Raw genomic sequence first — 25,134 nt, 5'->3', positions numbered from 1 at the left:
TGTCTTTATCAGCAGCATGAAAACGGACTAATACAGTACCCAAAGATACTTCATTCTGCACATTTTTGAAAATAAAATCCAAAGTAACCACTTTTTTCTTCTCTAAGTACAGATTATTTTGCTGGGGTTTTATTCTATTTTTTTGGTCAGACTTTCACATGTAAAAGGAATTACAGAAATACTGGGCTAGCCTAAATTATAACTTGAAAACCAAATATGTAATAAAAGAAAAAAATAGACATCTCTTTTCCTGGGGGTGGGGGTGGGGGGGGGAATGGGGAAAGGAATCTATACTATCAAATCTAAATAGGTAAAAACACTTTTTTAGGCTTTTACATTTATTTTATCCCACAACTCTTTCATGTGTTTAATCTCATACAGTCTGAATTGTTTAAAGGCTTTTTCTAACAAAAAAAGAGCAAAAATTTGTCAAACAAGTATTAATTAGACTTACCTTTCTGTTAAATAAACATTTTCTTCAATAAGATCAAAGTAACAAGGCATTTTCCCTTGCTTGGCACATTCCTTCCATCGCTGTGGGTCCCTGAAGTCATCCATGACACAGGAGGGCCCAACCAGTGCTGAGCCTGGGGGCACTGATGTCTCTCCCTGCTCTACCTCCACTCTAACTTTCTTTCTGTCCTGAAGCTCACCATCACTTTCAGAATCACTCTCTATTTCCTGCCTCCTTTTCTTAAGAGGCCCTCTATCTTTGATATCATTTTTTTCTAAGTTTTTTGAAAAATCTTTCTTTTCATTCACAGCTAAAGTGTCCTTAATGGAATTGCTGCTTATTTCGGGTGCTTGCACTGACCCCTTGTCTTTCTGAAGGGATAGAAGAAATTTATTGGACTGGTCTGAAAAATGGGATCCATCCTGTTGATCCCAATTCTCCTCTTCTTCACGATCATCTGTTAGGGAATCTGGTACCTGTCCTTGAGTTCGATCATACACAACCCCAGTTCCAGGAGGTCTACCTGATCTCGGATCCCAGTAACCATTGCCTTGCCAGTAATCACGTGTCCCACCATACTGTTCTGCATTTTGCTGATACTTGTGTCCACCACAAGCTCCATAGCTACTGTCAGGTTGTTGATAAGTAGTAGAAGGCTTTTCTTGAGAGAAGTCCCAACCTGAGTTTCTGAGCTCTTCTGATGAGTGCAAGACATCCACACGTGATATCTCACAAGAGGAAGAAAAACTCAATTCTGTTTTTCCCAGTCTACTATCTGGCCTGTTTTGGAAAGTGGCCTGTTGCCAAGACTTATTTGGGACATCTTCAAAATCAGAAGAATAAATTGGCAGCTCTTCTTGCTGCCTAGAAGATATTTTGGCTTTCACGGTTTCCTCTGAATTTGGGTGACCCAGAGGGTCAGATTTCACATCTGTATGACTTGTACTATCAACCCCATCACTCTGAGGATGAGAAAGTTCAGGCAGGTGGTTATCTATTTGTTTTCTACTGGACTGTGTAAAAGAAATTTCCGGATTCTTCTCTGTCCCTTTATGAAGGAAAAACTTATCAGTTTGAGGACAGGCTTTACTTGCTATACTTTCAAATTTTTCCTCATAACAATGTCTCCTTGACTCCAATCTCTCATCTTCCCAATGGTCAGAATAGTGTCTATAACTTTGACTGCTCCGAGAAGAACAAGGACTTGTTTCTTCCATGGGCAAAGTAGAATTCTTTGGCACAACCACAACAGACTGGAGACGGTTTCTTGGAATACTGCTATCATCCGAATCTGTATCTTCTGAATCACTTTCATCATTTGAACTTTCAGAAGAGCCAGAATAATCTTCATGAACAGTAGACACAATTTCTGTGGCATGACCACTACTGTCACACTTTAATGCATAAGTTACACCATCACTGTCTTCCATGGTTAAATTCAAATCACAAGAAGAAAACACAACTTCTGAGTCATCAGAAGTATGCACACGTCCTCCTTCTCCTCTTTCATCTAAAGAGATTTCTGGTCTTCCTCTTCTTTCAGGCAATATGGAATTCCCTTCTTCTTGAGCCTCTTGCAAACATTTCCCAGATAACCCATTATTACGCCTGTTCTCCCTGGAAACAAATCCCTTTCCTGAATCAGGAAGGTCACTACCTACTTCTACTATTGTTTCTTTCCCTGCATGCTTTAAAAACTCTGAACTTTTTTTACTCTTTAGCACTGCATCCAGAACTGGAGATGTGTTCTCTCCGCATTTCAAGAGAGTTAGACTGTCCACCTTTATTCCCGGTGGAAGACTCTGAAGAGATGAAGCAATACCGGAACTCCCAATAGGTTGATATAAATCATCAAAATGATTAACAGAAGCTGAACTAGCGCTACCGATGCTCTGCTTATATTCTTCACATGCAAATTTTGAGTGATCTGTCAAATTTCTACTATCACATATAACTGGTTTTGATTCCAAATGCATATTCATAAAGCTATTTGAAGAAATCTTCATAACCGAAGGCTCAATATTTTCAGCTTCGGAGTTACACAAAGAAGGGTTGCTATCGTTCGAAGTACAGTATATGTCTGAATCTTTGGTTTTGCAGCAAGAAACCCTCGTATCAACTGGTTCTTTAACTACTGTTTTGGAATAATCTATAGTCATAACTGGCAAAGACATGAGTTTATCTTGGTGTGGTGACACCAGAGGTTCTGTTTCTCTAAATGGGCTTTCTGACTTCTTATGCAGCATGCATGTATCATCCAAGTCTTTTTCTTTGCATCTACTAACATTCTGAAATCCATTTGATGAAAGCATGCATGCTTTGACCAAAGGGGATAACTCCGATCCAGTCACACTATCATCAGAAGTCATTAAAACAGCATCAGTTTTAGAAGTGCAAAATGTTGCCAAATCAGATTCTGCCCCAGGAGATCCATTTATATTTAATTCTATAGGACAAAAACTTCTTAATTGATCATTCTTCACTTTAGATAAAGAGTCTAATTCCTTAATACCATCATGGCTATCATGTGTTATAAATTCAGACTTAAAAATAGGCAATTCATCTAGCTTTTTTAAAGTAGGTGAATCATTTAATCGATTTGATGGAGCTGGAGACCCAGCCTTTTCTCTTTCAGGATTTTTACTAATCATTCTTAATTCACTACCTTTTGAACAAGGTGTCTGTAAACTAAAAGAATGAGACTGTTTGATTTCTTCATTTAATTCTGTACAACAGAAAGAATTTTTAAATTTATCAGACTTGGGTATAGGTTTTGAAAGGGTAGACTTATAACGGGAAGCACTACTGTCGTGCTTAGAATATGATGACCCTCGTCGGAATCCCAGTTCATTAGGGGGAGAACAACATCTTTTAATTGCTTCATTTTCTGAAGTCCTTTTAGATTCTCTTTCTAGTTTTGAAGAATACTTGCCTCTTCTTTCCATCTCTAAGTAAGAGGTCTCAGTTTTACAGTCCCGATCAGATTTAGAATAGGATGATGTCCTTAGGTCTCTGTAAGAAGAGGAATGAGATGAGGTACGCCTTGAGTATGTCTTCTTATACTCTTCTTCCGAGTCAGAACTCTCTCGTGCTCTGTTATCTGCGTATGGCCGAGAATAGCGTGTCCTCTCTCGATAAGGGGAGCTCCTATGGTAGCGACGATCAGAGTCATAATAATGAGATCGTTCTGACCTGGAATAGGATAAATTAGTTCTAGAGCCTCTCTCAGACCTAGAATGAGATCTGCTCCGCCGTCGCTCTCTTTCTGATCTACATCGGGAAGATACATACCGAGTATCTCTTTCAAGTTTTGAATAGCTAAAATATTTATCATCTCTGTCTGTTTTAGATCGTGAAGATTTCCCTAGATCCTCACTTTTTAAAGGTGCTGAGCTCTTTTTAAAATCTCTTTCCTTTTCAATGCTTGCTGAAAATTTTAAATCATGTGATCTTTGACTTGAAGAAGTCCGTACAGAATCTTCATCAGATTCTGAACCAAGAAAGGTGCCTTCAGATTGTGAGGTTTTCTTCTTAGAACCTGTTTTTTTACAGCTCAGATTAATCTTAGAACTATCTGGAATTTCTTCATCCTTCCCAATATGGGAATCTTCTTTTTTTGAGGAAATATCTGCTTGCTCATTCAATATTTGAATTATGTGTTCTTCTGAACTATTAGATACAGTGTCCTGCTTAGTATCTGCTTCTAAAGATTCTGGTACAATTATAATTGGTGGTTCTTTCAGAGATCTAACTGCTACATCTACTGGTAAGGGTACTGGTGCTGCCATTAGAACTGTTATTGGTGTATGTGGCAAGGCCACTGGCTCTGTTACTGGTGCTGGTGATGAGAGTGTTGTGGCTTGGAAAGGTGGAGGCGGTGGAGGCGGAGATGAGGGCGGTGAGTCTACAGTTGTTGATTCTGCTATCACTGCTGGTAATGGTGCTGCATGAGTAGGCGGAGATGCTACTGCTGTGGTAGTAGCCAGCAGTGGCCTGGATGTTACATGAAGCAGGTGTTTCTTAAAATGAATTTTGCCCAATTCCACCCTTGACTTTGGTGGGGAAGATTCTTCTGCAGTAGATAAGGTATCACCAATTTCCATTTTCATTTTAGGAGTCGAGTCTACCTGAAGAGGTACAGCTGGAGGGTTTGGATTATCACTTTGCTTTTCATTGCCAAGTGCAGTGAGAAACCTATTCTGCAAAGTTTTCTTTGTAAGGCTGAAGCTGAATGACACCTTCTGTCGTCCCTGTTCTTCCAAATTAACTTTTGTTTTGGTGCCTTTGGGCAAAAATCGACTAGAAGCAACACCTTTGAACATTGGTCCTTTGATGAAACCTGTTTTCTGCACATTTTCAATCTTTGCCTACAAATGAACAAAATAAGCAATTACTACTACAATAAATAGTTACTTTCAAATGGACTACACAGTTTAAAATGTTTATTGGAGAAATGAAAAGTTCTTTTTAATAACAAATAGTAGGAATTTCACTAAGCTATATATATCTTTATAATGAAAATTTTCAAACACAGTCAAAAGTATACAAAATGGTATAATAAATCCCTAAGTATCCACTCCGAGCTTCAACAATTACCTATTTTCCCCATTCTTACTTTCTCTTACATAAATAATTTTTTTCAGTTTTATAACTATTTTCCAGGTAGCATTTTTTAAAAAGAATTTTTTAAAAACCTGACATATGTTTAAAAAACATTTGTATAAAGGGCAATATCTAACATCTCAGTACTCAATATGGTTTGTTCTTGTGTTGTATCAGAGATGAAAAATCAGAGGTCATCAAGACCAGTGGTCTCCTGACATCACATTGAGTGCACAGTAAAAATACTCATCTGGGTTGAGCACGGTGGCTCACACCTGTAATCCCAGCACCTTGGGAGGCCAAGGTGGGAGGATCACTTGAGGTCAGGAGTTCGAGACCAGCCTGGCCAACATAATGAAAACCCATCTCTACTAAAAATACAAAAATTAGCAGGGTGTGGCTACAGCATGTGCCTGTAACCCCAGCTACTTGGGAGGCTGAGGTGGGAGAATCACTGGAACCCCGGAGGCAGAGGTTGCAGGGAGCCAAGATGGCACCACAGAACTCCAACCTGGGCAACAGAGCGAGATGCTGTCTCAAAAAAATTAAAAATTTAAAAATTTAAAATAACATACTCATCTATGATCCAGACTCTAGGAAATATCAAATATCAACTGGAGCTATTGAGCTCTAAGATGAGGAAAGGGTTTGTTTTTCAGGGTGTTTTGAGGTTTTTGGTTTTTTCAAAAAAAAAAAAAAAAAAAAAACAAGCATTGCATAGGCAATTCTAATCAATGTCCCAGGTTTGGGAAACCACTGATATAGAGGAACTTCCGACCTTACTTGTTTTACAGACGAGGTAACAAAATGAGGACCAGGCCTTCTCCCTTCCTGGAGAGTACTATGCCTTGGCACACATCACTGTCTCTGCCTGGGCCCCCCACCCTCAGGTAATAATACTGCTGTATGAGCAGCAGTTACAAAGTATAAACCTAAGAAGACTACTTTTCTTCCATGTTTGCCAAATCACCAAAGGAAATGGTGAGCTTTGGAAGTTCAAGGCATAATGTAGGTTGTAGAAAGAGCATCAGAAAAATCTACAGCAACAAACTCAATCCTAAATTAAAGATGGTGGTATACTTCCCATATGCAAAATTCTTCTAATTAACGTTCTTTAATCCACTTTGGCTATTTAAGAGAATAACTTCCCTTTCAACACAGTAAAATCTGAAATCAGTTTTCAAAATTACATAGTAGTCATTCAAGTTGGAAAGTAAATACTTTCACATGTATTACCATGGAGCAGTGAATTCCAAATACTTTATTTTTTTGAGACAGAGTCTTGCTCTGTTGCCCAAGCTGAAGTGCAGGGGCACCATCTTGGCTCACTGCAACCTCCTCCCCCCCAGTTCAAGCAATTCTCCTGCCTCAGCCTCCTGAGTAGCTGGGACTAAGCCACCTTGTCTGGCTAATTTTCTTATTTTTAGTAGAGACAGGGTTTCACCATGTTGGCCAGGCTGGTCTCAAACTCCTGACCTCAAGTGATCCACCTGCCTCAGCTTCCCAAAGTGCTGGGATAACAGGCATAAGCCAAATACTTTTAAGAAACAGAATCCACTTTTCAAGTTAAATCTTAAATGGAAGCTCACACATAAAAAACAAGTAAAAGATATTTTTAGAACTTCCAACTTTCTCTACCTTTCCTAAATCTCTTGAAGCTCTAAAGTTTAAAAATCATTTTTCTGAGATACACAACATCCCTCACTGGGATAAGTTACCATGGCTCTAAAAACAAAATTAAAAACTATTACTTCATTTCACATTCAAAATGATAGCTACATTTTGAGTGTTTTCAGCTTTTACCCAATTTCTAAAACGTGTTTAGTGGTCCATCTCATAATCACTGAATGACTACGTAAATTATACTTACCTCGTTTTCTTCTTCTCTATTTCCATTCAGCCAAGAAAACATGCAAAAGAATAAAAAGAAATCATAAATACTTAAAAACGATTGAAATAATAGTTATTTGTATTAAAACTTAGGATACTTACTACCTACAGGTATATTCTATATGAATTGTCCATTCCTTCAGACTCAGTTACATATAGTTTAACAAATATTTACTCAAGATAGTGCCACATACTATGCTAAGTGCTGGAGACCAAATTTGAATAAAGCAGCATCCCTGCCCTCAAAAAGCTCAGCTTCCTGTAAGTTACAAAAAAGAAATTTGTAACAAAAGTAATTCCAACATAATGGAGTAAATATAAAAATAGAAATATATATAGTGAGGCAGCAAAGAGGACGATAAGCAATTCAGTTTAGTGGGAAAATAGGAATGCAAAGAATTTTTCCTGCCCAGGTGTGGTGGCTCACACCTGTAATCCCAGCACTTTGGGAGGCTGAGGCGGGCTGATGGCTTGAGGCCAGGAGATTAACACTAGACTGGGCAACATGGTGAAACCCTGTCTCTATAAAAAATACAAAAAAATAGCCAGGCATGGTGGCGTGCACTTGTAGTCCCAGCTACCTGGGAGGCTGAGGTGGGATGATCACCCGAGCCCAGGAGGTCGAGGCTACAGGTAGCCATGATTACACCACTGCACTCCAGCTGTGGTGATGGCTGTCTTTAAAAAAAAAAAAATTCCTTAAGAGAGGATTCGTTTTTGAAGAATACATTTGTGAGAAGATCCCAGGCAGAGTCAGAGATTAACACATAAAATAAGGCTGGGCATTGTGGCCCATGCTTGTAATCCCAACACTTTAACAGGCTAAATTGGGAGGATCACTTGAGTTCAGGAGTTCGAGACCATCCTGGGTAACATAGCAAAACCTCGTCTCTCTTAAAAATAATTTTTAGGCCAGGTGCAGTGGCTCACGCCTGTAATCCCAGCACTATGGGAGGCTGAGGCAGGCAGATCACCTGAGGTCAGGAGCTTGAGACCAGCCTGGCCAACATGGTGAAACCCCATCTCTACTAAAAGTACAAAATTAGCCGAGCATGGTGGTGCGTGCCTGTAATCCCAGCTACTCGGGAGGCTGAAAATCACTTGAACCTGAGAGGTGGAGGTTGCAGTGAGCCAAGGTCATGCCATTGCACTCCAGCCTGGGCAACAAGAACAAAACTCCGTCTCAAAAAAAAAAATAAAAATAAAAAATGAAAAATAATTTTTAAAAGGAAGGCTAAGTTGGGAGGATTGCTTGAGCCTGGGAGACAGAAACTGCACTGAGCCAAGATCATGCCACTGCACTCTAGTCTGAGCAATTGAGTGAAAACCTGCCTCTCTCTCTCTCTCTCTCACACACACACACACACACACACACACAAAATAACATAGAATAATATGTGTAAAGTATCTATAAACAGTTCAATATTACCTGAATATAAGGTATAAGGCAGAAAGAAGCCAACAATAAGATGGAGTAGGAGGCAGTGGTCAGGTTTCTCATGAGAAGAATCATATTTCATCTTATGGATCAATGCTTCTCAATCGTTTTTGGTATCTGTTCAACAGTTCCAAAGGCAAAACTATTCCACATTACAGTGCATCTGCTCCATAACACAGTGTGCAGCTCTCTGGGTTATGTTCTAACAAAGGTAACCACACTGACTAACAGAAATCAAAAGCCACAAGTCTGGTGTACACTAGCACACCAAGGCATACTGAGGGACTGTCTACTTGGAGAAAAGGAAGCTACAAAAGGACATGACAGCGAGATTTGTATTTTCAGCTAGTCACTCACTGGGCTATGTGGCAAGACTGGAATACAACAATCTGTTTTCAATGTTCCTGAAAGGAAACATACAAAGCCCTTTTCCCCAAATGTAGGCCTAACTTCATCATAATTCATTCCATTCACCAGTGTCTGTGGTAGCCATACAAAACCAAGTTAATGACAGGGGGAGAGGGGGCAGTAAGCTGATAATACATGAATGAGATCTGAAGCAGTGCCAAAATTAACCATTTGTTTCTACTCCAAAACCACTAAAAACCTCATAAATGTGATGTTAGCACCACTGTACTTCATCAATTCTATGATGTACATTTTGCCCACAGGATGCATGCTATCAATGATACCATAGTTTTAACTGAAAATTTTTTTCACTTCTCAATGTTCATAAAATAATCATTTTCTTACAATCGATGGCATATTAGAACCTATGGTATATTCGATTTGATTTAAATTAGTACCATTTGAAATTTTTTCAAGAAGACAGAAGGTACCAGGAGATGTCCAACCACAGGCTTATCTGCATAGTATGCACACATACGAAATGCTAGAAATACAAAAGTGACCAGAACACTTTCTTAAGCCTCAGCAGTTCTATTTTGGACAGGCAGATGAAAAGAATAATCCTGATAAAATATGATGAAAACAGGCTCAGGTTATATTGTAAATCTGTGGAGTTGGGAGCGAAGGGGGCATAATGAAGGTCCATTTTAGAAATCAAAGAATTGTTTGACAGAAATGACAAGACAGGAGGGGGAAGTGTTTAAAAAAGAAAAGATAAGAAATGACATTTCTCAGAACTTGATAAAATAAAATGTTTATAATAAAAGAATATAAGCACAATCAAATTTGGAGGGAAATTTTCTCATCATTAAAAGCATTTAGTGTTAATAGATAAAAATCAAATTACAAACAAGCAAAAGGAAAAGTCCACAATCCAACTTTCCAGAGACAACTACTGTTAACTTTGATCTACAGAGCTTTCTGCACTCGTTTGTGCATGGACTTGGGTGTGGTTTTTAAACAGAGATCATTGTTTTTCTTTTTAAAACATTACAAGCCATTCTGTATCTTGCTTCCTTTCCTCATGATAGAGCTGGTGAGCAGACAAGTTGTTCAGATCACATAAAAAGTATGGAATCACCAAATTAGATTGAGGAAGTGATCTCAAGAGAAGGAGATAAAGGCTGGGCGTGGTGGCTCACGCCTGTAATCCCAGCACTTTGGGAGGTCGAGGCGGGTGGATCACCTGAGGTTAGGAGTTCAAGACCAGCCTGACCAACATGGTGAAATCCCATCTCTACAAAAATACAAAAATTAGCCAGGCATGATGGCAAATGCCTGTAATCCCAGCTACTTGGGAGGCTGAGGCAGGAGAATCGCTTGAACCTAGGAGGCGGAGGTTGCAGTGAGATCACACCATTGCACTCCAGCCTGGGCGACAGAACGAGACTCCGCCTCAAAAAAAGAAAAAAAAGCCAGCCTTCCTTCCTTCCTCTTCTTTCTTTCTTTTTCTTTCTTTCTTTTTTTCCCTCTGTGGCCCGGGCTGGACTATAGTCCGCTTGCTGCAGACTCCCTGCCTCCGGCTCCCGTGATTCTCCTGCCTCGGCCTGCGGCCTGCCTGGGATTGCGGGCGCGCGCCTCCACCCCTGCCTGGTTTTTGTCCTTTGGCTGGAGGCGCGGTTTCGCCATGTTGGCCACACTGGTCTCCAGCTCCTGACCTCGAGTGGTCTGCCCGCCTCGGCCTCCCGAGGTGCCGGGACTGCAGACGGAGTCTCGCTCACTCGGTGCTCGGTGTTGCCCGGGCTGGAGTGCAGTGGCGTGGTCTTGGCTCGCTGCAGCCTCCGCCTCCCAGCCGCCTGCCTTGGCCTCCCAGGGTGCTGGGATTGCAGCCTCTGCCCGGCCGCTGCCCCGTCTGGGAGGTGGGGAGCGTCTCTGCCTGGCTGCCCATCGTCTGGGAAGAAGTGAGGAGCGCCTCTGCCCGGCCACCCCGTCTGGGAAGAAGTGAGGAGCGCCTCTGCCCGGCCGCCCATCGTCTGGGATGTGAGGAGCGCCTCTGCCCGGGTGCCCCGTCTGGGAAGTGAGGAGCGCCTCTGCCCGGCCACCCCATCTGGGATGTGGGGAGCACCTCTGCCCAGCCGCCCCGTCTGGGAGGTCTACCACGGAGGCCAGACGCAATGTGGGGGCTGGACGTGGTGGCTCACGCCTGTAGTCCCAGCACTCTAGGAGGCCGGGGCGGGTTGATCACTTGAGGCTAGGAGTTCGAGACCAGCCTGGCCAACATGGCGAAACATATGAAAAATACAACAGACAAACCAACCAACCAACCCAGCAACAACAAAACAGGTCTACCCTGGAGTCATACTCTAATTTTTTCTATTTTCCTCCCTTTCTGATCCTTTATCCCACTTTCTTTTTCTTCCTCTTCCTTCTCCTTCTTCTTTGTCAAATAGAGGATTGAGTTATTATCATTGATCCATACAAAGTCCCTCTCTTATTTATTTTCTTTAATTCCCACCTCCCATTTCTATTCCCCGTCTTCCCATGTGCAACCTTCCTAATATGTTTGATATGCATCTTTTTGTTTGTATGTATTTTTAGAAAATGTTTATTGTTTTGTGTGCAAAAGAAAAAAAATTTAATAAAAAAAGAGAAAAAAAGAAAAAATTGGTCTCTACTTTTCTGACATAATTAGTTGAAAGCTGGGGGAAGAGACAGGGTAAAAGACAAAGAAAATTCAAGCGTTAGGCAACAGAAATGGAAGTAGACTGTAATCCTCAATGTTGCTGCCCAAAGTTGGACATTACCAATTTATAATTGAGCTCATTAGCATACTTATTCTATTTTTGTTGAAGGGACTAAGCCATCAGAGGCAACAACTAGTGAATTAATCCAGCAAGATTGGCGGGACAAGAGGGGTAGAAGGCAAGAAGTTGAGAGAACTGATTTCTCAAAAATATTAAAATAACTGACCTAAAGATCCCTAGATAATAGACAGGGAGTGAAATCTGAAGGAAGCTGATAAACTCAACAGGGTAGGGACAAGATATTCGGGGCTTCAAAGAGTGGATTTGGTGGAAACCAGGAAGAGAGGTAGAAGGGTCAATAAGGTGGAAGAACTGGAAATTATGGTCAGAGTATTATTTTAGAGTTGAAGTACATTTCCAGGAGAGTCTTCTTAGGTAGGAGACCTAGATGTGGCCAGGAAGAGTAGATTGCTGCAGCAATAAGAGGGCAGGACCTTTTTGAAGAAATTAATACAATTGGGAGACCACAATCAACAGCAAGAATTAGCTACAAATGTTTTTAACATAAGAACACTTGTTTTGGTAAATAATATCAAGAGCAAAGAAGAGAGTTTTTGAAGAAAGGTTGATGAAACAAGGGTATAGAAACAAGAAGTTAAGAGTATTAAACCTCCTGTACTCCCTACCATAAAAAATAAGGAGGCATGTGAAAACAAGTATTTAACTTCACAGGATGAGATCATGCTAGAATAGCATATTTCTTCTTTCAAAATACTACAGAGAAAAAAAAAGAATGTTAGCCAGTTATCTGTAAAAAAAAATAGCAAAGTGGGCAAATCTGCAGCTTGCTGATGGAATTATATTTAAAGAATCCATATCAACATGAAGATAAATCTCTATTAGGTCACATGGTATATATGGAAAAAGACTTAGTTAAGAGTTTGTCATGGGAAGCTCAAGAAACCAAAGAATGACATGACTTAAAAAAAACCAACCAACCAATCTCTCAGGCTAGGACATTAGAAGTAAGGTTTACAAAGGGAAGCCCAATAAATGAGAGCAATTTGGCCCTATCAAGCGCATTAATACATATAAACAAGTTGGATAGTAAAGAAATCTATTCTGGATATCATGTCACACAAGAAATGGTTAAAGCTAAATAGAAGTATTTTTATCTACCTTAGAAGAAAAAAGATTTACAGGACCACAGTGGTTTATTTCAAACTATCAGAAAGCTTAGAAGATAAAATAATCTTATTTTGTGCAATTCTGAAAGTCAGAACTGTGACCAACAAGTAGAAGTTACAGAATGACAGTTTTTAGTTCATTTTTAGTACATTTTAATTTTTTTTTTTTTTTTGAGACGGAGTCTCGCTCTGTCGCCCAGGCTGGAGTGCAGTGGCGCGATCTCGGCTCACTGCAAGCTCCGTCTCCCAGGTTCACGCCATTCTCCTGCCTCAGCCTCCCAAGTAGCTGGGACTACAGGCGCCCACCACCACGCCCGGCTAATTTTTTGCATTTTTAGTAGAGATGGGGTTTCACCGTGTTAGCCAGGATGGTCTCAATCTCCTGACCTCGTGATCCACCTGCCTCGGCCTCCCAAAGTGCTGGGATTACAGGCGTGAGCCACTGCGCCTGGCCAAATTAATTTTATTTGAAAAAGTACTATATGTAGCTGGGGGAAATTTTATAATACAAAGAGATATACAACTAAAAACAAATCACTCTCCCCAGAGCAACTATTGTTAAGTTTGCATATTCTTTTTTTTTTATTTATTTTTTGAGATGGAGTCTCGCTCTGTCACCCAGGCTGCAGTATAGTGGCGTGATCTCGGCTCACTGCAACCTCCACCTCCTGGGTTCAAGCAATTCTCCTGCCTCAGCCTCGCGAGTAGCTGGGACTACAGGCACGAGCCACCATGCTCAGCTAATGTTTGTATTTTTAGTAGAGACAGGGTTTCACCATGCTGGCCAGGCTGGTCTTGAACTCCTGACCTCGTGATCTACCCACCTCAGCCTCCCAAAGTGCTGGGATTACGGGCGTGAGCCACCGTGCCTGGCCTAGTTTGCATATTCTTATTTCGAAAACTTTGTGTGCATATATGAACATACATATATCTTTTTTTTTTGAGACAGGATCTCATTCTATCCTCCAGGCTGGAGTCCAGTGGCGCAATCTTGGCTCACTGATGCCTCAATCTTCCAAACTCAAGTGATTTTTCTGCCTCAGCCTCCTGAGTAGCTGGGACTACAGGTGTGAGCCACCGCACCGGGCTAATATTTTTTGAGACGAAGTCTACTACAAAACTACAAAAACTAGCCAGGTGTGGTGGTACATGCCTATAGTCTCAGCTACTTGGGAGGCTGAGGCAGGAGGATCCCTTGAGCCCAGGAGGTGGAAGTTACAGTGAGCAGAGATTGTGCCACTGCACTCCAGCCTAGAAGATAGAGGGAGACTCTGTCTCAAACAAAAACAAAACTAGATGTGTCACTGTACAGGATACTTAAGCTTCCTTGACATCAAAAATGTTTAAGAATTTGGATAAGAACTTAATTAAGATAAGACAAAGAGTATTCCTGTCCTCAAGGTGGACAGCCAAAAGTGAGGTCCTAGGTCTCACTCCAGACGTTCTACTGAATTTCGTAACTACAAATCAGAAATAGCTTTTTACTTTATCTTGATTTTAATAAGCAAAGACTTCAAAAATTCACTCTTACCTAAAGATTTCTTACTAAAACTAAAATACAGTGTTTCTTACACTTGAGTGTAGTATAGGCCTCATTTAAAGAAAAAAACTGTCAGACATATAAGAACAGATCACAGTTCAAGAATTCTGACAGAAAACAAAAATTAGCCTATTAAAATTTATTTCATTTGAAAACTGTCATTGCAGAGAATTTTAAACTTAAAACTTGTCAAAATAATTTTTAAGGTCTGTAGGTTAGAAAATAATATTGTATCAATATTAATTTCCTGAATTTGATCATTGTAACCTTGTTTTTAGGAAATACGCATTTGAGGATATAGGAGTAAAGAGGCATTGTGTCTGCAAATTTCCAGCATTCCAGGAAAAAAGTAATGATGTGTACATACATGTCTATAAAGAAAGAATGACAAAACAAATGTGGTAAAATGTTCTTATCTCGAGAATCTGGGTGAAGGGTATATAGGAAATCTCTGTGTTTTAAAAAATATATTTTAATATATATTTTTTGTAGAGACAGGGGTCTATGTGGTCCAGGTTGGTCTCAAACTCCTGAGCTCAAACGATCCTCCCGCCTTAGCCTCCCAAAGTGCTGGGATTACAGGCATGAGCAACTGTACCCAGTGGAAATCTCTATCTTTTAAACCATTCTGTAATTATTTTTTAAACTTAAAGATAATCAAATATGAAAAGCTGTTAAAAATTCTCACAGAATCCCCAACCCTTAAGAATATGTGGGCCAGGCGTGATGGCTCACTTTGGGAGGTCGTGGCAGGCAGATCACATGAGTCCAGGAGTTGGAGACCAGCCTGGCCAACATGGTGAAACCTCATCTCTACTAAAAACACAAAAATTAGCCAGGCGTGGTGGCACATGCCTGTAATCTCAGCTACTCAGGAGGCTGAGGCATGAGAATCGCTTGAACCCAGGAGGCAGAGGTTGCAGTCAGCCAACAACACGCCACTGCACTCCAGTCTGGGCCACAGAGCAAGACCCTGTCTCAAAAAAAGAGAGTATGTGGACCCTCGGAAATCCTAGAGCCTCAGCTGGAAAAACATTACCTCAAATCTTCCTAAATTTATATTCTGGTAAGCACTGATAAAAATAAGCTACATAAAAACTAGACTCTGGAGTATGAGATTATAGGGGTAACGATATTGTGAAGAGAAAACTCAAAGACAGGAAAACTGATAACAAAAGAAAGGAAGCCACCAATTACAAACCAAAGAGTATTTCATAATATTGCTTTTAACATATCCTAGCTCAGAGGTAGGATAGCAGTACTCTTAACTTCCTAGAAGAAAGGTGCTTGTTGTCCCCTGCCCAAAGCAAGACAGAAACAGAAATACTGGCAGGGAACTCTTCTCAATTACTAAGTGATTATCTTCACCATTAGGAAATGAGGAATTTCACTGCTTCTACTGCCCCATCCTACACTATACCTCATGTTTTGTTTTAATTTTAGGTTTCTAAATCCTTGATCTGCTTCCCAGCAAGTACAGGTGGAAGCATCTGTTGTGGGGGGAAAAAGTTTAGAATGAATGAGTTAAAGTCATGCATGTTTTGACATTTACACATTTAAGCACCTATGGCGTTATATATTCAAGAGTTAAACTTCCTCCAATCTTCAGTGATCTAGAAATATGCATCAGGCAGAAGTCTTTAAAATTAAAACTTTTATCACAAAAGGTCACATCTACCTAGCTCTCTGCTTGGACTATGGTCATACACATTTGCAAACCTCACACTGAGCCAATCCTTCTGTAGGCTAGAGTTTTGGTAGGGAATAGATGTCCTAGCTAACTACCAAGAGTGACCTGGGCTTATGGCAAACGTGAAAACTGCATCAGAACATATCTCAGTAGCACACAACCATGCTGATGCACTGCTCAATGACTTTTTTTTTTTTCCTTGAGACGGAGTCTTGCTCTGTCGCCCAGGCTGGAGTGCAGTGGCGCAATCTCGGCTCACTGTAAGCTCCGCCTCCCAGGTTCACGCCATTCTCCTGCCTCAGCCTCTCCGAGTAGCTGGGACTACAGGCGCCCGCCACCACGCCCGGCTAATTTTTTGTATTTTTAGTAGAGACGGGGTTTCACCGTGGTCTCGATCTCCTGACCTCGTGATCCACCCGCCTCGGCCTCCCAAAGTGCTGGGATTACAAGTGTGAGCCACCGTGCCCGGCCGCTCAATGACTTTTTTTGAGACAGAGTCTCACTCTGGTGCCTAGACTGGAGTGCAGTGGCACGATCTTGGCTCACTGCAATCTCCGCCTCCCGAGTTCAAGTGATTCTCCTCCCTCAGCCACTGGAGTAGCTGGGATTACAGGCATGTGCCACCACGCATGGGTGATTTTTGTATTTTTAGTAGAGACAGGGTTTCACCATGTTGGCCAGGCTGGTCTCGAATTCCTGACCTCTAGTGATCAACCCACCTCGGTCTCCCAAAGTGCTGGGATTACAGGTGTAAGCCACCGCACCCGGCCTGAATGACATTTTAGAAAGGCAACACTTAACTGTAAGTATCACTTCTCATATCAATCAGAGGCTATTTGTTCAATAATTATTTAAGAATCCACCTTGTAAAAGCAGTGCTAGGTCTGTAAAGGCAAAATGTCAGTTCACAGTCTCTACCCCACCAGGAATTTTATACTTACTTGAAGTAACATGGCACAGAGGTACATCAAATAACTATAATACAAGGTAACAAATAATAATTGCCATGAGTAGAAAAGCCTAGTAAGGTGCTTTCTTTTAAGCTTCACTTTTGGGCTCACCTGGTCTCAATTTTTCTGATTCTCTATGAAAACACACCTTTAGTATTTATTACTTTGCTTGTTAGGGTGGCTTTTTAAATTTGAGACAGGACCTGGCTGTCACCCAGGCTGGAGGCAGTGGCACAATCTTGGCTCACTGCAACCTCTGCCTCTCGGGCTCAAGCTATCCTCCCACTTCAGCCTCCTGAGTAGCTGGGACTAGAGACACACGCCACTTATGTCCAGCTAATTTTTATATTTTTTGTAGAGACAGGGTTTCACCATGTTGCCCAGGCTGGTCTCAGAACTCCTAAGCTCAAACAATCTGTCCGCCTTGGCCTCCCAAGTGTTGGGATTACAGGCATGAGCCAGTACAGGCATGCCTGGCCTAGGGGTGGCAATTTAATACAGAAAAAAAATCAAACTTTGATACCTAGGTCAGAACCCTATCCCTGCCATTTACTAACTCTATGGCTTGTGCCACTCTGTTCCCTTACTCTCCCAGATGCCTATTTCACACATTCCCCTACCCCAAATCTCTATCACCATGATCTCCATGATCACTCTCAATTGATGATCTCACCACTTTGCTCAGTGTCCTATCCTCTTGCCTCAAGGACTTCCATTTTCTACTTATTTCCTCTCCTCTATCATCAGTCTCTCTCTCTCTCCTCTCTATTCATTCTCATTAGCCAAACAGCTTTTAATAAGTTACTAGACCAGCATCTTAAAGCTAGTGATCAATTTCTTTCCTAGGCTTTCACAGACCACATTCTTCAGTTTTTCCTACCCTCCTCACTGCTACTCCTCCTTAATCTCATTTGTTGGCTCCTCCCACCCATCCAGCTAATAGGGACTTCCTTTTTGGGTACTACTTGGATACCTCCTATTTATCTCAAATATAGCATGGTCAAAATTGAACTGATGACAATTATCCCATATACCTAATTCAGTCCTCCCCCAAGTCGTTCCTATGACAGTAATACTACCATCTACCCAATTGCTCAGATCAAAGCCTCATTTGTCCTTAATTTTTCTCTCTTCACTCACAGCCCACTCCACATACCTGCTTATCCTCTTTCTGACCTTACCTCTTTCCATAGTCCCTCCTCCTCATTCTCTAGGTTTTAGCCACATTAGCCTTCTCTCTGTCCCTCATACATTCCAAGATAATTTCTGGCTCAAAGCCCTTTCACCTGCTGTTCCTTCTTGGAATACCATTCCCTCCAGATCTTCACCAGACTGCTGCTTCTCGATAATAAAATGACACCTCACACAGCCATAAAAATGAATGAAATCATGTCCTTTGCAGCAACATGTATGGAGCTGGAGGCCATTATCCTTAGTGAACTAACTCAGAAACAAAAGACCAAATACTAAATGTTCTCACTTGTAAGTGGGAGCTAAACAATGGGTACACATGGACATAAAGAAGGAAATAATTAACACCTGGGGCTCCAAAAGATAGGGCAGTGGGTTGAAAAATTACCTAACCGGGGCCGGGTGCTGCGGCTCACGCTTGTAATCCCAGCACTTTGGGAGGCCAAGATAGGTGGATCACCTGAGGTCAGGAGCTCCAGACCAGCCTGGCCAACATGCCAAAACCCTGTCTCTACCAAAAATACAAAAATTAGCTGGGCATGATGGCCGGTGCCTGTAATCCCACCTACTTGGGAGGCTGAGGCAGAAGAATCACTTGAACCCGGGAGGCAGAGGTTGCAGTGAGCCGAGATGACGCCACTGCACTCCAGCCTGGGCAACAGAGCGAGAATCCATCTAAAAAAAATAAAAATAAAAAAATAAAAAAAAAGATTACCTAGTGAGTACAATGTTCACTACTATTTGGGTAATGGGCACACTAGAAGCCCAGTCCCCACCAACATGCAACATACACATGTAACAAACATGCACATGTACCCCTTGAATCTAAAATAATTTTTTTAAAAAGATGACACCTCAAATGTTATTTCCTTTGAGATTCTCCCATCATTCTATATTATAGTACCTTATTTTATTCCTAGCACTTATTATTATTATTATTTTTTTTTTTTTTTGAGATGGGGTCTCACTCTGTCACCAGGCTGGATTGCAGTGGCGTGATCTCGACTCACTGCAAACTCTGCTTCCTGGGTTCAAGCGATTCTCCTGCCTCAGCCTCCCGAGTAGCTGAGACTACAGGCATGCACCACCACACCCAGCTAATTTTTGTATTTTTAGTAGAGACGGGGTTTCGCCATGTAGGCCAGGATGGTCTCGATCTCTTGACCTTGTGATCCACCGCGCCCGGCCAAATACAAGCTTCTTTAGGACAGAGATTTGGTTTTATCTTGTTTACAGCTGCATTTAACTGCCAAAAGCACCACTTAGAAGACAGGGAGCACTCAATAAATATTTGACATTATAATCACTTTTTTTTTTCTGAGACAGAACCTTGCTGTCGCCCAGGCTGGAGTGCAATAATGCGATATTGGCTCACTGCAACCTCTGCTTCCCAGGTTCAAGCAATTCTCCTGCCTCATTCTCCCAAGTAACTGAGATTACAGGCACCCGCCACCACGCCCAGCTAATTTTATTTATTTTTAGTAGAGATGGGGTTTTGCCAAGTTGACCAGGCTGGTCTCGAACTCCTGACCACCGGTGATCCACCCGCCTCAGTCTCCCAAAGTACTGGAATTACAGTATTATCACTTTCTTTTTTCTCTTTTTTTCCTTTTTTTTTTTTGAGACGGAGTCTCACTCTGTCACCCAGGCTGGAGTGCAGTGGCGCGATCTCAGCTCACTGCAAGCTCCGTCTCCCGGGTTCACGCTATTCTCCTGCCTCAGCCTCCGGAGTAGCTGGGACTACAGGCGCCCGCCACCACACCCAGCTAATTTTTTGTATTTTTTTAGTAGAGACGGGGTTTCACCATGTTAGCCAGGATGGTCTCGATCTCCTGACCTCGTGATCCACCTGCCTCAGCTTCCCAAAGTGCTGGGATTACAGGCGTGAGCCGCCGTGCCCGGCCCACTTTCTTTTTTTTTGAAACCAAGTCTCACTCTGTCGCCCAGGCTGGAGTAGAGTGGCACGATCTCAGCTCACTGCAACCTCCACCTCCTAGGTTCAAGCGAATCTCCTGCCTCAGCCTCCCATGTAGCTGGGATTACAGGTGTTAGCCACCATGCCTGGCTAATTATTATTATTATTATTATTATTAGATTTTGAGATGAAATTTCACTCTTGTTGCCCAGGCTGAAGTACAATGGTGCGATCTCGGCTCACCACAACCTCTGCCTCCCAGGTTCAAGTGATTGTCCTGCCTCAGCCTCCCGATTAGCTGGGATTACAGGCATGTACCATCAAGCCCGGCTAATTTTGTATATTTAGTAGAGATGAGGTTTCTCCATGTTGGTCAGGCTGGTCTTGAACACCCAAACTCTGGTGATTCACCCACCTTGGCCTCCCAAAGTGCTGGGATTACAGGCGTGAGCCACCGCGCCCAGCCAAGCCTGGCTAATTTTTGTATTTTTAATAGAGACGGGGTTTCACCATGTTGGCCAGGCTGGTCTCAAATTCCTGGTCTCAAGTGATCTGCCCACCTCGGCCTCTCAAATTGCTGGGATTATCATTTTCCTACCTAGTTAAGCTGCTTTTACACTACTCCCCAGAAGGAATCTCAATAGCTATGGTGGTCTCTTTTAAGTTCTAGATCAGTCTTGTTCAACGTCTTTCTTTCTTTCTTTTCTGACAGGGTCTTGCTCTGTTACCCACTGTCACCCAGAGTCTAGGCTGGAGTGTAGTGGCACAATCATAGCTCATTGCAGCCTCAAACTCCTGGGTTCAAGCGATCCTCCCTCCCAAGTCTCCTCAGCTGGCTAATTTTTTTTAACTTTTTATAGAGACAGGGGCTCACTTATCTTGCCCAAGCTCTCAAATTATTTTTCATATTGCTCGTTTTACCACCTTCCTCCCTCTCAGCCTCCACACGACACACATACCACATCACCCCCATATCTACCTTAATCCACTCAGGGACCATTAAAGCCTTTCCTTCCTTTGACAATTATCTGCATGTCTACTAGGTACTCAGCACTATTATGCCTTTTCCTATCCTTTTCTTACCTTTCCAGATATTACTACTAAACTCAACTCCTACAGCATATACTTTAAAATCTGACAATCACATACAGCCTTGACTTGTATTTATTGTTCTTCTCTCCCCATATAGAGTTTAAATTTCAAAGAGACAATGGCAACATCTTGTCTTTATTATATAATCTCCCCTGGGCCTAACATTCCCGTTCCTATCATATGTTCTCGTTACTTTTTGAATCAAAGAAACTCCTTAACAACTGTACTAGTTTTTAGCTTCCTCACTTCAAGCAATTCTTAAAGGAAAAGAGGGAGGAAACATCTCAAAACTGACAGGTAGAAAAAGCAAGATATATAGGCCATAAAATTTATGAAATTTGCCGCATTCTCATCTAAGAACAAGGACACGTGAAGACAAGTGAATTAAAAAAAAAAAAAACACTGATGAAAAATATATGTTATTTATGTGGTCAATAAAGCTATGAGTGATACACTACTTTATCAAAGACATGGAAATTTCAGGTAAAGCACTTTGGAATAAGTATGCTAACCTGAACTAGCGTGACTAGACTTGATATACAAGCACTCCTTCTCACTTGTTTAAGTCCACATCTTCAACTGGTATAGTATCTCAAACATACAGAGAATCCTACTGATCAATGTATACCGACTAAATCTAGAAAAAAATAACTTGATCATACTTACCAACTATTCTTACACCCCAAAAATAGCTGAAACTTTCTTTTAATGTGGAATTACTACACAAGTGAGTAAAGCTAACTTATTTTCTTTAAAAAAGTCACTTCTAACAAGAAGTGACTTTGTTAACAAAGCTAATTTCAAATGTGTCACTACAGAATTCTAATCAGTGAGGAAAGGTTAAGACTATAATCCCAAATGTTAACAATTGTATTTATGCCGGAAATGTTTCTCTACTTGTCTGCCAAATAGATACACAAGAATACCTACGTAAAGTGTATGATATTCACCTGTTAAAGCCATCTGCTTTTTCGAAAACCCGTAAGTTGGAACGTCGGGTGACCTAACCTGAACATTTTAGAGCCCAGTGTTGAAGATTATTGTATTCAATTGAATTCCAGTAATTTTATTCATTACTCTGAGTTAATCTTTTCAATTATCCATTTGTTTTCCTCATTAGCAAAAAGTGAGAGAGGAAAACCCCCAATACCAAATAAGCCTCAAAAGATAAATATGCATAAATGCTGAAATTCATCTTTACTACAAGCCAATGAATCACAGAGAAAGAGTTGACTGGCCAGGTGCGGTGGCTCACGCCTGTAATCTCAGCACTTTGGGAGGCCAAGGTGGGTGGATCACTTGAGGTCAGGAGTTCAAGACCAGCCTGGCCAACATGGTGAAACCCTGTCTCTACTAAAAATACAAAAATTAGCCAGGCATGGTGGCAGTCACCTATAATCCCGGCTACTCGGGAGGCTGAGGCACAAGAATTACTTGAATCCCAGTGGGGTGGAGGTTGTAGTGAACTGAGATTGCACCATTGCACTCCAGCCTGGGTGACAGGGCGAGACTCTGTCTCAAATAAAAAAAAAAAATTAAAATTAAAAATTCTAAGTATCGAATACGAAGAAAGATATGAGATAGGTTTCTGAGGGAGATGGCTTGTTATAATTAGACTATTATAATTAGACTGTAGACTCTAAGCTCTCTTGGTTAATATTTTTTTTTGTGAGACAGGATCTCACTGCCCTCACCCAGGCTGGAGTGCAGTGGCATGATCTTGGTTCACTGCAACCTCACACCCCCCACCCTCGCCCCATTCTAGTGATCCTCCCACCTCAGCCTCCCACGTAGCTAGGATTATAGGCACACACCACCATGCCTGGCTAATTTTTGAATTTTTAGTAGGGACGGGGTTTCACCATGTTGCCCAGGCTGGTCTCAAACTCCTGGGCTCAAGCGATCTGCCTGCCTCAGCCTCCCAAAGTGCTGGGATTACAAGTGTGAGCCACCGCACCCGGTTGGTTAATGTTTAAACTGTACCTATCCTGTATTGTACCAGACTAAGTACTTATATCAGCCTTCCTGTCCTACTCTTGCTTAACCACATTAAATGAGAATACAAAAACAGCTCTTTCAAATTACAGCCTTTCATGCAAATTAGCTCTGAAAAACCCACCTTCTAAATAAAAACACGAAAATAAAACCTGTGATGTGATTAAATGGAAAGACATGAGAAAGACAAGGTCTCTCTTTTTATACATATTTCAGATCTCTTTCCATCATAAGTAACTGCTTACTTTCATGTTAATACTAAAAATGCTTCTGAAAATAATTTTATTATTTCATGTTTCACAAGTTTTCTTTTGTTATAAAGAAAAAATAAAAAATATGTGTGGGCTGCTTTCTATTTTAGTAACATAGCAAGTACAACAATTTAAAAAGTTTCTAGCATGTTACCACCCGACCAAAATCAAAACACATTAAAAAACAATTCAGTACTCTTATGGAACAAAAGCTTAAATGCAATAAAAATAGCCATCGTTTAAGTTCTGGTTTTGGTAAAGAGTTTAAGCTTTTATTTTAATTGTAATTAATGTTTGAGGTATAGAAGGAAAAGGTTTCAAGTCAACTAACACAACTACAAGTAGGGTAAAAGCTATCCATACCTTAAGAAAAACACTTGAAACACATATTTCTTACAAGGCAAAGCCAAATGATAATGTAGGATGATTGTGAATTACAATGCACTGAATGCACCACTATACATAATTTCATACAGAAAAAGGTTAAAATAAACTGCAAAAGGCTGTGTGCTAGTAAAAGGCTGTAACAGTGACTGAATAACCCTGGTACATCCGTTCAATGTGGTAGTATGCAACTCCAAAAAGTTCTAATTACGAACTTTGATCTAAAAGATCATAATAATGGGCTGGACGTGGTAGCTCCCCCATCTGTAATCCCAGCACTTTGGGAGGCTGAGGCAGTAGGGTTGTTTGAGGCTAGGAGTTCAAGACCATCCTGAGCAACATAGTAAGACCTCGCCTCTACAAAAAATAAGCAAAATTAGCCAGGTGTGATGGTGTGCGCCTGTAGTCCCAGCTACTTGGGAGGCTGAGGTAAGAAGACTGCTTGAGCCCCAGAGGCCAACGGTGCAGTGAGATGACATGGTGCCACTGCACTCCAGCCTGGGTGACAGAGCAAGAATCTAACTCTAAGTTAATTAATTAAATTAAAATAAAAGGTCATAATGAAGATCCCTGTATACTGCTCCGGAATGTACTGTTAAGGAAAAAAAGCAAGAAACAAAACAGTAAATTTAGTATGCTACTTTGTGGCTTTGTGGTGGGGAGAGGTGCGGAAGGGGAATACCATATATACATTGTCTTTTTTTTTTTTTTTTTTGAGATGGAGTTTTGCTCTTGTCGGCCAGGCTGGAGTGCAATGGCGCAATCTCGCTCACTGCAACCTCCACCTCCTGGGTTCAAGCAATTCTCCTGCCTCAGCCTTCTGAGTAGCTGGGATTACAGGAGCCTGCCACCACACCCAACTGATTTTTTGTATTTTTAGCAGAGACGGGGTTTCACCATGTTGGCCAGGCTGGTCTTGAACTCCTGACCTCAGGTGATCTGCCCCACCTCAGCCTCCCAAAGTGCTGGGATTACAGGCATGAGCCACCACGCCTGGCTCATTGGCTTATTATTTTCAAAATGGAAAAATGAAAGTTGGGGCTGGGCATGGTAGGTCACACCTGTAATCCCAGCACTTTGGGAGGCTGATGCAGGAGGATCACTTGAGCCCAAGGAGCTCAAGACTAGTCTGGGCAACATAGTGAGAGCCCATTTCTACAAAAAAATTTAAAAATTAGCCAGGTGTGGTGGTGCATGCCTATAGTCCCAGGTACTCAGCAGGATGAGACAGGACCACTGCTTGAGCGCAGGACGTCAAGGATGCAGTGAGCTACGATCTCACCACTGCATTCCACCCTGAGCAACAGAGCAAGACCCCATCTCAAAAAACAAAACAAAAAAACTTTATTGGGGAAAAAACCTTAACAAAATTAGACATAAAATTGTTCTGTGTTCAAGAAGGAGAGAAATAGTAATATTCCGAATATTTAAATCCACTTTCCACCTATCTGTAATCTTTTAGG

The 25,134-nt window shown here is 41.4% G+C and overlaps 1 protein-coding gene across 7 annotated transcripts in view; it reads right to left on the bottom strand.

The window, feature by feature from the left end:
- SETD2 (SET domain containing 2, histone lysine methyltransferase) overlaps window positions 1-25,134 on the bottom strand; it is a 155,986-nt gene that overhangs the window by 109,098 nt on the left and 21,754 nt on the right. For 6 of the 7 annotated variants that reach the window (XM_055279447.2, XM_055279439.2, XM_055279455.2 and 3 more), the window contains exons 2-3: window positions 6,927-6,942; window positions 455-4,821 (exon numbers count right to left, since the gene is read on the bottom strand). In XM_055279447.2, coding sequence (XP_055135422.2) covers window positions 455-4,776 — 4,322 coding nt within the window. In that variant the 5' untranslated portion in view covers window positions 4,777-4,821; window positions 6,927-6,942. Of the gene's footprint in view, window positions 1-454; window positions 4,822-6,926; window positions 6,943-8,375; window positions 9,972-25,134 lie in introns of those variants that run through there. The other variant, XM_063609083.1, reaches the window with a different exon arrangement.

Source organism: Symphalangus syndactylus, chromosome 1 (genome assembly GCF_028878055.3).
Source record: "Symphalangus syndactylus isolate Jambi chromosome 1, NHGRI_mSymSyn1-v2.1_pri, whole genome shotgun sequence".
Lineage (NCBI taxonomy): Eukaryota > Metazoa > Chordata > Mammalia > Primates > Hylobatidae > Symphalangus > Symphalangus syndactylus.
This window is presented reverse-complemented; position numbering and strand designations above follow the sequence as displayed.